The following is a 12838-nucleotide window of genomic DNA, read 5'->3' as shown; positions in this document are numbered from 1 at the left end:
CCTGGGTGTGCAGTTATAAACTGCCATTCCTACCTGACAAAATACAAATTTTCCCAGGCCTAAACTTTCCCTATTATACATATAAGTCACTCCTACGGTTGGCCAAAAGCAGCCCAGATGGCAGGTGCAGTGCATTTAAACAGTTGGACATGTACTTTTAAGTTTTCCATGTCCTGGTGGTGAAAATCTCTTAAATTCATTTTTCACTACTGCAAGGCCTACCTCTCCCATAGGAAAACACTGGGTTGCTGTATTACATACAATGAGTGATTCAAATGGGAGCAAGAAGGATTGTTGAGTTTGGTGTCTAAAGAATTGAAATTGAAAACCCTCTTTAATGGTTAAGTTGGATTTTAAGTCACAATTCTCAAAATGCCATTTTTAGAAAGTAGACATTTTCTTGGACTAACCATTTGGTGACTGCAGCCTATATCCTGGGTCACATAACTAGGTGTAGCTGGCAGTTCATTTTTGTGTATTGCTTCCAGACAGTGAGACGAAGGGGAAACAAGTGACAAATAATCGCCGTTTGGGGCCCCAATGCAATGTATCCTGTGGCAAATTTCTGCTGTCAGAATCAGTGAGAAGGTTAGAGCAGCGTGATCACTTTCATTTTGCTGGTGCACTGTGTAGTTTGACATCAGGAGTTGTAGTTTGTCACTTAAAATAATATAATCAATTGTTGTTTGATTGTTGTATGTTGGGGCAATAAAAGCCCCAGGTTTGTTGTTTAAGAGGACAAAGTGAGCTGTTGCCAGATTGTAAGATTTTAATAAAGCATTAAGTGCATTAGTGGCTCCAGAGTGGTGATTGTGTTTGGTGGTAATCCCTATATTGTGTATATTGAGGTCGCCAAGGATGATGCAGTCTAATAAAGGGTGTTGTAATAACAGTGCTTCGAGCTGATTTATTAATGTGGGCAGGTTGTCCTTAGCTGTGAGTCCATGCGGGTTGTGGTAGATGTTAATTACCAGGATTGGGCATGGCCCGTCGGACGAATAGGGACCTTTCAGGATGCCCGCCAAGAACATATTTGGTAAGTCTTTTATTTCCATAAATTCAAGGTTCAGCGAAAGCTTGATGTAAATGGCTATCCCTCCAGAAGGCCTTCCAAATGTATTCGTCTTTGTGGCTGGTTTGCCATATTCTGCATATTCTCTTATTGATGGCAGTTTTGTCTCCCAAGTCTCTTGAATGCAGATTATGTCTGCCTCTTCCAGAAAAGTTACTGCAGTGTGGTTTTGGAGAAGCTTTGTAATCCCAGCAACATTCCAGGTCAAGATATTCAATCTCTTGATGGTCGGTGGTTGATTTGTGTGAGTGTTCTGGCCGGTTGTCGAGCAATGCTGAATTTGACCCTTTTTTCCAAGGGGGTGGATGTTAGGAGCTGGAATTTAAAGCTTGTGGCAGCCAAGACCAGTCTTTACTTGCGCACCCCCTAATTGAGCAGGAGCGTTTTCCCTGGCCCGGATTTGTTGTTATTTTAATAGCGGTTTCATTAGTTAGGCCTGTGTGCGTGCCGCCTTTACTCCCCTGGAGAATGGATCTCACGTGTCGAATGCGGCCAGGCAGGGCGTTCATGCTTGAGTTCCTCCCAATAGTCGGTTCCCGGGTGTCTATGCCAGTCATGGAGTGGCATGTTTTTAAAATTGAGGGGTATTTTAATGCTGGCTGGGTTTTTATTGTTAAGCCCCAACTTTCCAGTAGCGGACGGTTTCTCTTCAGGACCTCTGCCATGCTTGTACTGGCAAAAGTGAGCTCTGTAGTCTCGTTTGGCTCGTTGGAGTCTGAGCTGAAAAAGGAGACAGTCTCGATGTCCGTGGTTTTTAACCCTTCCAGGCCGGGGATGTTTGCACAGAGTGTTAGAAAATTGCTGCGATTGAGGATGTCCCACTTGCCCTGTGAGGCGTATTCAGGATATAGCAGTATTTTCCTGTCCTGGGGGTTGTGTGAGTTGGATTGTAGTCCGGAAGAGCACCCTTTGTTGTTTCGGCCTTTGTGCAGGTGGCGATTGCATTTGCCGTGTTAGTCAGGCGTACTGGGCCCTGATTTAGTAGACATTTTGTCTGCTGTGATGTCATCTGAGTAGGTGGGCTAGCTGGCCTGGGGTTCACAGCCCAGTTCCCGTTGGACTCAAAGTTAGCTACAAGAGTGCATTGGGGTGCACTCAGGACTTGTTCCGACATTATAGGAGGGTTGATGGTGTTTTTAATGTCTTGAGGTGCTTGGGTCATTCCTCCAATTATTATCTTTGTTTTTTCGCGAGGCTGATAGCTTTCAAGGCAGGCTTCGCGATCTCCTGGTGAGGCCTGAGTTGTTTCCCCGAAATTGTGTCCTTGTGGGTCCGCTTGTTTTTGTTCGTTCGGTGCCGGGTCAGGTATACTCGGGCTGATGAGGAGGTTGGTGGATTTTATTACTTTCAGCACTTCCGCGGTTTTTCCTTTCATTTTGTCAGTGGCTAGGGGGCAGGTCGCCTTTTGGGTGTCAGTATGAATGGCAGTCTTCTGGTTAGCAGGCAGTAGCCAGTGCCTGATTGTGCTATTAGTGTAAGGATTGTTTTTTCTCTGCTTATTAAGTTTTCTTAGTTTTTTCTTGTTTTTTCTAGATAAATTCTGAGTTTCTGGGGAAGCCGGTTTAAGTGTGTGGTCAGTTTCCTGATTGATATCGCGAGTGGGGCTGGGTTCTGTTTCAGTTTCCAAAGGCCCAATGCCCAGGTTCTTCGCTTCTTGGAGGCCATCTGTGCCGCCAGCTTGTGAGTTTATTTTGTGTTTTATTATTAAAAGGCGCATCTGCGATTTGCTGTACAGCTGATGTCTTCTGGTACTTGCTAGCTTCAGTCTTAAGATCCTCAATTAGAGTGCTCATTATGTTTGGTAGTTTTTCTAAGTTGAGCAGTATGGGGCTGCAGCCACATGTTTCTGGCTTTGGTATTAGGGTTGTACTGTCCTGAGCTCTATGTATTAATGAGTTCAGGTGGTCCAATTTTGAGTTTATCCCGGAAATCAATCCCGCGGCTATTTGTAAGATGTTAATTTGGGCATCAAGCTTGTCTGCATGCAGTATTGCTGCATTTGCCATTGAGATAAGGGCCTCGTGAATCAGTGTTAAGTGATTTGCAATCAGAGGATGCTTTTCGTCCTTATCCGCCCCTCCTCTCTTCGGGCTTGGAAATTGCGCCTCTTTATCTTGTGCCTGGGTACAGGGTTTTATCAGGTTCGCGGGTTGATTTAGTGGGGTGGCGGGGAGTCTGGGAGTTTTAGCTCCAGTGGCTTCATAGGACCTGTTGATTTCATGGGCCGCAGTCTTTCCGTGTGTTGTGAGGCTCAGATTGCGATCTTCCAGCTGTAAGGGTGGCAAAGTAACTGAGCTTCTGTTGGTGGGTCTGGGAATGGCCATGTTTAATGTCGAAGATTATGGAGTTCCTCCCCCTTGTAGAAAGATTATTTTGGGTGAGAGTGGAATGACCGACCGCCTCGGAGCATTGGGGCTTGGGGTTTTCCCATCCTCCATAGGCGTATCTATATTCCCAGTTAGTTTTCCCAAACATGAGGTCGGTTGAAAGTTCAGAGCCCCGCTGGGTTCGCTTATTGTGGATGGTGTGCGATGCAGAAATTCTCTTATATCTCTATTCCCTGGAGTTGATTTTGTGGCACTACGGTTGAGCTTACGGGTCTTGGCGTTAGCTGTGCTGGAGGTCACCCTAGTGGGGGTGCTGATATCGCTGACGCTGATTCCGGTTGAAGCGAGGTGGCTCCAATTTAGATAAGGTAAATATCAGCAAGTGACGTTATGAGAAAGATGTACAAATGAATTTAGACAAACAGTTCATAACCTGCATCTACTCCTGGGAAAATAATAAAGCAAATAATATATTGCTGCTTGAAGAGAATGGAAATTTTCATGGAGACTCAAAGTAACGGCAACCAACAGCGCATAGATCACTTATCGTATTAAGTAATCAATTTACAAAGCCGTCAACGGGTCTTCATCTATTCTTCAGAAGATGTGGTCAAAACAAGTTTCTATAATTATTATTTTGCCAAAAAGTTCCAAGCACTAGCGATTCCGGCAGTAACTCGTCCAGGCATACGCCTGTAAATTGATTATTTAATGCGATAAGTGATCTATACGCTGTTGGTTGCCGTTACTTTGACTCAAGGTTAATTGTGTCACCTTGTAAATTTATTAGAAGGTCTTTTACTTGCAAAAAGTTATTTGTCCTGAGGATGGTCTAATGGACTGATGCCACACAGAGCGAAACGTCGACAGTCCCGTCATCTCCATGAGAATTTCAATTCTCTTCAAGCAATATTTATTGATGCTATGATAATATTGGCTTTATTATTTTCCCAGGAGTAGACACAGGTTATGAACTGTTTGTCTAAATTCATTTGTACATCTTTCTCATAACGTCACTTGCTGATATTTACCTTATCTAAATGTACCCTTCTTAATTTTCAATGTGTTTTCAGATAAATTGATTTTATACGAATAGGACCACTCGTGTGCTTTGTTTCTTTGATCCTTTGTAATTTACTTCCATTTAAGTTGTCTGGTTGGACACTTAGGAGTCTGATGATAGACAATTGACTCAAAATATTCGAAGTAAGAAAAGATACTTAACACACTAGAATAGTGGACATCATATGCCAGGCTAACTTCTCACAATGAATGTTTTCGGGAAAACTGGGCGAAGACCTGATTTTTTATCTTGGGTCAGTTGTTTGAGTGGGGAGACTTCCTCTCTTTTGAGGATCTGCAGCAGTAGTTTTCATTTCCTCGTACTGGTTTTTATAGATATGTGGACATACAACATTTTATTTCCAGTGTTAATAATGACCAGATTAGCTGCTCTGACAATCCCCTGCTAGAATTAGTAATGAAAGCTCCAGTGAAGTGAAATATTGGTTTGGTCAATAAGTTAATCTATTTTTTCGCACGCTTTCTTGTGGTTAATCCTTTTCAGCAGAGGGGGGACAAATGTTATGTTATGTTATGTTATGTTATATTTAGTTTGTAGAGCGCACGCCTACTTGGGAGTGTCCCGGCGCTAAAATGGAGCAAGCTCCTGAAATCGGAGGTAACAGCTGGGGACATGAGACAATAACTCCCTGGCACAGACGGATTTTAATGTGTCGAGCATTAAGGATCATCATATTAAGTGCATCAATGATTTCTCCTACACTCCCTACCACCCTAGGGTCATGAAACTTCCAGCAGATAATTGCTGCTTTCACTGTAGGCTTGAGGGGGCCGATGTGGTTCATGACTTTGATTCTTGTCCTACCCTGCATTCTTTCTAGGCTTTCATTTTTGGGAAAACTAAAAGCATTCCCAAATCTATGGGTAGTGTGGGACTCGAAGTTGATCATGCTTCGGTGATCCCTGAACCCGTAGCTCGCTTATATTATTTTCAATCTTTTTGGCCAGACAGGTGTTGGCTCTTGAGTGCCCCCCCTCCTCCAATCCCTGGAACTGGTGGAGGGAACTTCTGAACATCTGCCTGTTGGGGAGGACTTTGTTAGAGGATGATGCACGTAGATGGAGGTTGAGCCAGATGTGGGACCCAGTCAGGCTCTGGATGGGCGAAAGGCTTGCTGTTCATGAAATGAGTGCTTGACATGGGTGTTTAGCTTTTATTTATTACCGTTATGATCCCCCTTCTTTACTAAATTTTGATACTGATCATTTTGTGGCTTCTTGTCATATGTTTTTTCACTAAAAATGTGTTGTTTGTACTTTATTTAGCAAATATCCCCCTTTGTTCCTCGGTTTGAATTCTTCCAACAAAACAAACAAAGAAAACCATAATTGGAATGTGTATCTACAAATTTGTTTGTAGAAAGCTTCGCTATTCATGTTTAAATTAACTTAAAACACATTAGGCGTGGAACAAAAGAATAAGTGTTACTTACCATAATGTGGTTTGTCGTTTTTTGACGGTGCAATTGTAGATTGTACTCTTTTCCTCCATCTTTGAGCATTATTGGTCGGGAACGTTGAATGCCCTAAAAATATATAAACATGCATTAATATTTAGCAAACCATTTAATCAACGGTATTGCTTTGCTTTCCTAGAAGGAAGGTTTTAATTGTAATGAATTAAACGCACTAACGTTCTACCACATGCTCTTGGGATCTCAAATGTCAATGTCCGTGTGAATATTACCATCCGATCTGAAGATCAATACACAGGATAATCATATATGTTGAGAAAGATTATTCCATGTATCTCTGTTTAATATCTTATTTTCACCCTGGAAATATCACCCCATTACAATATTTACCTTTCCGAAAAATAATACGGTCCCAAAACATACATATGCATTTTGTTTACACTTTCAAACTCTTTTTTTTACAGATAGACCTATACAAATAATGTGTCCCTGTTTGACTCTGGCAGACCTTGACTTCTGATGAATGTTTGTGAGAAATCGAAGATTCACTCAGATTTTATTGTAGTTATTACAACAGAAAGTAGGTCTATAGAATAGGCTGGCAATTAGGTTAGATCAAAATGTACCTTCTGGATGTTATACTGAGTATTTTTAAAGTAATCACTTTAAAACACCTTTCTGTAAATTAACCCTTCCCAAATAAAGCCCATTTGGCCAGATAGCATTTTCACAAAGGTTTGATACGTAATTTTGAATTATAGCCACCACAGAGATTGGCTGCAGTCTTCCAGTTCTGAACCCAAGTATTTTACTTATTTTATTTATTTAATGCGATTTTATATAGCGCAAACATTACCCAAACATGTCAGAGCGCTTTACAAAAGAACCAGTTGCGTTACATAAGGACTTTGGATTACATAAATTAGATAATAGATATAGACAGGACAAAAATTGCAAATGTACAAGTGGAGTGAAAGGAGGGAAAATTGCAAATGTACAAGTTGTAAAGTCACTCAAGAAAGAGATACAAAAAGATAAACTCTACATAGGAATGGTAGTAAGTACAAAAGTCTACTACATATACTAGTGGTTAGAGATAGAAATATATACAAATTGCAAATTCACTCATATAATATTTTATCAGCGATTAGGCTTGGACAATTAAATATTGCATATTTACAGAGCAGGAAATTCTTGCCATCGTTCAGCCAGGTGTTCAGGTGGTGTTGCACTCAAGGGTCTTGGGTCTGGAGGGATCCATCGAGTTGGAGATGTCCATGGGGTAGAAGGTCGGATGGTGGTGAGGGAAGCAGCATGCTGGATACAGGTTGTGCTGGGCCACACAAGTAGGCAGAGTCCGCAAATGTGAACAGGGGGGTGGACGATAATCTCCCCCCTCCGATCCCTGCTATTTTAGATGATATCTGCGCCAATTGCTTCTGGGAGGGGGAGGCTTCAAGTGAGCAGATCCAGCTTTAAGTGCGCAGATCCAACCATTTTATGGTCAGGCAGGCCTTGTAGCTGCTTCCCAACGAGTCTCTATGGGTGGGGGAGGGGGTGTCTGCTGGTCTCCTGGATAAGTTTGCCAACATTACGTGCTGCGCGCCAGGCAGACTTTAGTGTACACAGTTTAATTAGTGCTTTGCGGCACGCACAGTCTCATAATCTCCGATTAATTATTTCAGTCTGACACACATAATCAAGTTAGTTTAAAATCTGCAGGCAGGGCTGCTCTGTGTCATCATCCTTCTGAGTGAGCCTGGTTTATCAGCAGATCTGATTTAATCCCACTAAATCTGCAGGCCCGGCCGCAGGGCTGCTTTGTCTCCTCACCCTAATCATGTGTGCCCTGAATAACTGGGTTTATTTATCATCACAGACTACGGGTCTCTCTGCTCTGGGGCCCGCCGGGCAGGAGGGGAAGGGGGGGGGGGGGAGATACGATGTGCGTCATCATTCCTCAGAGGCCTCTTGTCCGCTATCATCAGTTGTAACATGATTACTTCACAGCGCGGAGCGCACCACGCATTGATCTGATAATTAATTGAGACACAGTATCTGCAGGCGCAGGGCTGCTCTGTCTCGTCATCCTTCAGGTTTACATCTGCAAGAGATCTCAGATTTCATTTAATTCTGCAGACAGTAATCTCAGCAGGCCGCATGGCTGCTCTATCTTGCCATCCTTGGGTGCCAGAGTACTTCACTTGAGGCTGAGGTATTATCTTTAGACTGCGGGTGCCGGTGCGTCTTTTGCCACTAGTGTCCTTCCATTTCTGGTGCTCTGCAGCAGTTTCAAGAAGTTCTTGGAGTTTCTTGTTGCTCAAATGTCTTTAATTTCTGATATTTATAAGTGTCCCTAGTCTTCATTGCATGATTTTCGCTCGCGACAAAGTGTCACTCATAGTCGTTCGAATGTCACTCACAATTTCACTGAAATGTTTAAAATGTCACACATGGCAATCTGAAACCTTGGCAGCTATGCAACATTGCTGGGTCTCCTGATGTTGTTTCTCCCCCCAAGTTGAGACAGGGGAAGCTACGGGTTTGCCGAGATCAGTGCTGTGTCGGACCTTGATAAATTTGGGATATTTTGCCTACATATCTTTATTGAAAATCTCGGTGGCAGCGGAGCCGAGACGGACTACGTCCTCTCTGCCATCTTGGAGCGCTGTAATCAAAAAGTATGTGTCCACTGTACCAGCGTGTGACATTTTCCGTACCACACCAACAGAGCTACCATACTCGCGTCTTTAAAATCAGGTCCCAGATTTACTAATTGTTATGTACAGTAGCCCCGCATCCAGCTTAGCTGTGGTGCATTGCGCAAGTGAGAACGCACAGCACAGTGCCGTATCTAAGAGATTACTCTGCTGCTGCTGTCATCTACCGGCTGCACAAACAGGCTGCCTTACATGATCGCGCACCATGTCCCAAAGGTGAGCATTCGCTGTCCTGGTGGTTTACCCTTCAGGTCAAATTTGTATAAACTCTGAATGTTTCCCACAGTGGTTGTGTGCTGGCCCTGCAGCTTGCATGCCATACTTCATTTTCTTTGAGAAATGCATATACTTTCCATATCTTGCACCTGCTTCAAGTGGGCATTAGATTTCGATGCACAGTCAAGTCAGTCTAGTCTAGTTATCTTAGAAAATCGGGATTTTCATCAAAAGCTATAGATGTTTGCTTTGAACCGCGCCAGTAATGCCCACTTGACGCAAACAGACGCAAAGTGTTTTTGTGCTGTGAAAATGTCACCCTTCCAGCGCTAACCATTTTTTTGTCATGGACAGCACATAGAATGTGTTGCTTTGAGCTGCTCTGAATTGCATTGCATCTCACTAGCGCCAGCAAAATACCTTAGCAGATTTGAGCCCATGCATTTTTCTATGACTGTTCCTGCATGTGTTTTACATACTAACGAAAGACTATAAACGTCTGTAGGTATAATGCATGCCAAATAACTTACTCTCCATTCGGTTGTGCGTTTATTGTCCCTTTCCATATGCATTTTATATGCCCTATAATTCATTTCAACAACTTAACGTTTCAAGACACACAGTGCCAAAATACATTATTCAATGAAACATATGAATGTAAAAAGTTACCTGTATAAGCATTGGGATTTTGTTCATCTGACATCTTCTCTCTCAAGCTAGTGACACTTGTTGCAGGTGTTGGCTTGTTTGGCAATAATGTTTTTTGATGAGGGCTCCTCGTAGAACCTTTCTGAGAATGATTATTGTTAAAGTTCTGTGGTGATTTGTTTTGATCACTTCTTTCTTCAAATCTTTGACAAACTACTTTTCCTTTGCAATTACGGATCAGTAAGTCTAAAAAAAGAAGAAACATTCTATTTCAAGAACAGCTCCCTATGTTTGTGGACCTGAATGCAATACTAGTGACAGATCCACTTTGTGTTTTTTTGATACGATAACAACTTATTATTGGAACACCATCAAAACTGGGTGATTATTCTTTGCAACAGAGTAAGCAGCAGATACACCACAAAGAGTTGTAAACATGCGTTGCGCCAAAACAGTGCGCTTGCCTGATGATGGCGTAACAAAGAGAAATTTCTTTATATATCCTTGTAATTTCCTCTTTGCATGTGTGCTGCATTGAAGGGGGATAGTTGTTCGGTAATTCTATCTACAATTTAAATTTAGTGGTCACAATTGGGTAACTCGTAAATTCTAAAACAGCTGTGTTAATTTTCAAGTTGCAATGCATATGCATTAAGACCATCAATCAGGACTCCATACTATCTCTCCCGGACATCTACACAAAGTAGGGCCAATGCTGCTCACAGGCAAATAAGGAGCATTATTGAGCAGATATTTGAGTTACATAAAGGCATATTCCGATGTTTACAGAAAAGCATTCTGCAGCACACATGCAAAGTGGAAAAAGCTTTGAAGGATCTATTTTGTGTAGGAAGTTACACCTTCCTGTACAAAAACTCTCCTGACCATAACGCAGACTCCCTGGCACTATGTCACAAGGGTGCCTGCATTGGCAAAAGGCTGCTAAAGTGTGTCAGTGCATGTAGAAAAAAAACATGAGCCATTTCTTTGAAATATGTCACAGTGCTGCTTACTTTAGGTAATGCAATGCAATGCAGCAACTTCATTTGCTGTGATGAATTGTGACATGGAATTTGTAAACATGCTCCTCAGGGACCGGTATACAAAAAAGTAGCTAAACTGCACCCATTGAAGTACACCTTGAATGAGGACCTGATTCAGGATTTAGAAGATCGAGTAAAAGCCAAGAGGGTGGCGGAGGACTCATAAACTCTCTATTTGGATAAAAGAAAAATATCCTTAAAAGCATTACAAATTGAATCCACAAATCGGTACATTGTAATTAAAAAAAACGTCAAAACATATTTTTTCACAGTTGAACAGTAAAAATCTATCGACACCTGTTACTCGATTTATATTACACCTTAAAAATTAAAAAATTGAGTATTAGGCAGCGATAACACTTAGCAAAAGAGCAGGGGGAATTGATGTACTGGCGTTTAACAACTAAGGGCCAGATGTAGGAGGCCATTTACCGACCTGTAACGGCCGAAATCGGCCGTTACCGGTCGGTAAATGGCCTCCTACATCTGGCCCTTAGTTGTTAAACGCCAGTACATCAATTCCCCCACCTGTAAATGGGTATTTGGTATGTAGGGGGCCATTTTTACAGATTCAGTAAATTTACCGAATCGGTAAATTTACAGATTCTGTAAAATACCGAATCGGTATTTTTACCGATTCGGTAACGGCCAGATGTAGGTGGGACTCTACAGAGTCCCTAAGGCCTTACAGATTCGGTATTTTACCACCCAATCCAATTGGGTGGTAAAATACCGAATCCAGGTGTGCATGCACATGTGTGCATGCACACCTAGCCATGTGACAGACAGACATGCCCATAGGGCATGTCTGCGTGCCACATGGCACACATGCCCGTCTTTGGGGTGCTAGAGGGTGTCAAAGTGACACCCCCTGCACCCTTGCTGGAATCGGTATTTACCGAATCAGTAAACACCGATTCAGTATTGCCCATTGATTCCTATGGGCTTCAGGGCCCATAGGAATCAATGGGCATTACCGAATCGGTATTTACAGAATCGGTAAATACCGAATCTTAACGATTCGGTATTTACCGATTCTGAAATACCTACATCCCCCCCTCTATTTTACCACTTCTTAAATACCAAATCTGTAAAATTCGGTATTTAAGAAGTGGTAAATAAGAATTACCTACATCTAGCCCCAAGACTCATAATTTTATTCTTCTTTTTTTTTTTTTTTTAGCTAAAGGCTAAAATGCAGCTTGGGTTGGGTCACTGGACGGGACAGCGCGGGGGATTGCTGCTCCTTCCGCCTTTGCTGTAAAGATGCGATAAGCATCCCAAATATATGTTGTAAAGGCGATATTCAGAGCTATGTTTTCTGGGCACAGAGAGGTGATAATTGCCTGTCTACAGGTCCGAACACCCAACCTGTTCACCTCTGCTCTGAGTTTACGTCTACGTTGGGACGTAAGTGCGGGGCATAAGCAAACCACGTGCTCTAGTGTTTCAGTTGTCATGCCGCACCCTCTGCAAGTTAGATCTTCCGTGGTACGCTGCCATATATGGTGGAGGACGTTACTGCCTTCACTCCATTCCAGAGATGTCTGACAGCCAGGCAGACATCTCTGTACATTGGCAGGAACTGCCGTCATTGTGGTTCCTATCAATGTAGGAAAAGTATAAATGGTTGGCTCTGTCAAACTTCGTCTGACCATCAAACTTTTTTGAAAATCTTTTATTTTTCAAAACCAAACTCCCAAAATGGGAGTTTGTTTAATAAAAATAACTAGTGACCCCCACACCTGTTTTCTCCCACGGGGTAGGGGTAGTATTATTTTTTTTTACTGGCCCCTGGATATACCTAGTGGTGACGGAAAGTATAACAAAAAAAGCTATCTGACAGTGCACTCTAAACAGGGTGCACACCAGGATGGTTTACATCCGATAGCTCTTACACCATCTGGCCGTCGAAGGAAGATTTATACTGACACAGTAAATTTTATTCCATCTGTGATAATTTGTGGTATGCCTGAATCACAATTGGGGGTGGGTGGAACTTAAGTGTGGCGGACAGGGTACTTTGTGTCTGTTGCAACAGAGCACCTGTTCACCAAACTCTAAATCACCACCAAGGCCCACCTAATGCAAATCAGCACTGACTCTTCACTTGGGAAAGGGGGCGCCAAGGAACCCGTGGTCACCTCACACATTCCCCTTGAGGCCCAATGCTTTTTAGTTGGGAAATTTCCGATTTACGCCTCCTAAATCTAATGACCAATCTAAGCCCCTGAGAACCATGTGAAGCACTCTTCAATGAGGATGAAGTTCATTTGTGTAACTAAATAGTTTAGTTTTCAGTTAGGACCCTCAC

At 42.6% G+C, this 12838-nt stretch overlaps 1 protein-coding gene across 1 annotated transcript in view; it reads right to left on the bottom strand.

Annotated features, from left to right (window-relative positions):
• C1_1H12orf50 (chromosome 1_1 C12orf50 homolog) overlaps nucleotides 1-12838 on the bottom strand; it is a 68808-nt gene that overhangs the window by 16412 nt on the left and 39558 nt on the right. The window contains exons 3-4 of the mRNA XM_078656536.1: nucleotides 9503-9727; nucleotides 5916-6008 (exon numbers count right to left, since the gene is read on the bottom strand). Coding sequence (XP_078512662.1) covers nucleotides 5916-6008; nucleotides 9503-9727 — 318 coding nt within the window. The remainder of the gene's footprint in view (nucleotides 1-5915; nucleotides 6009-9502; nucleotides 9728-12838) is intronic.

This window comes from Lissotriton helveticus, chromosome 1_1, assembly GCF_964261635.1.
Source record: "Lissotriton helveticus chromosome 1_1, aLisHel1.1, whole genome shotgun sequence".
Classification (NCBI taxonomy): domain Eukaryota; kingdom Metazoa; phylum Chordata; class Amphibia; order Caudata; family Salamandridae; genus Lissotriton; species Lissotriton helveticus.
The sequence above is the reverse complement of the archived record's forward strand: the minus strand, read 5'-3'. Positions and strand labels throughout refer to the sequence as shown.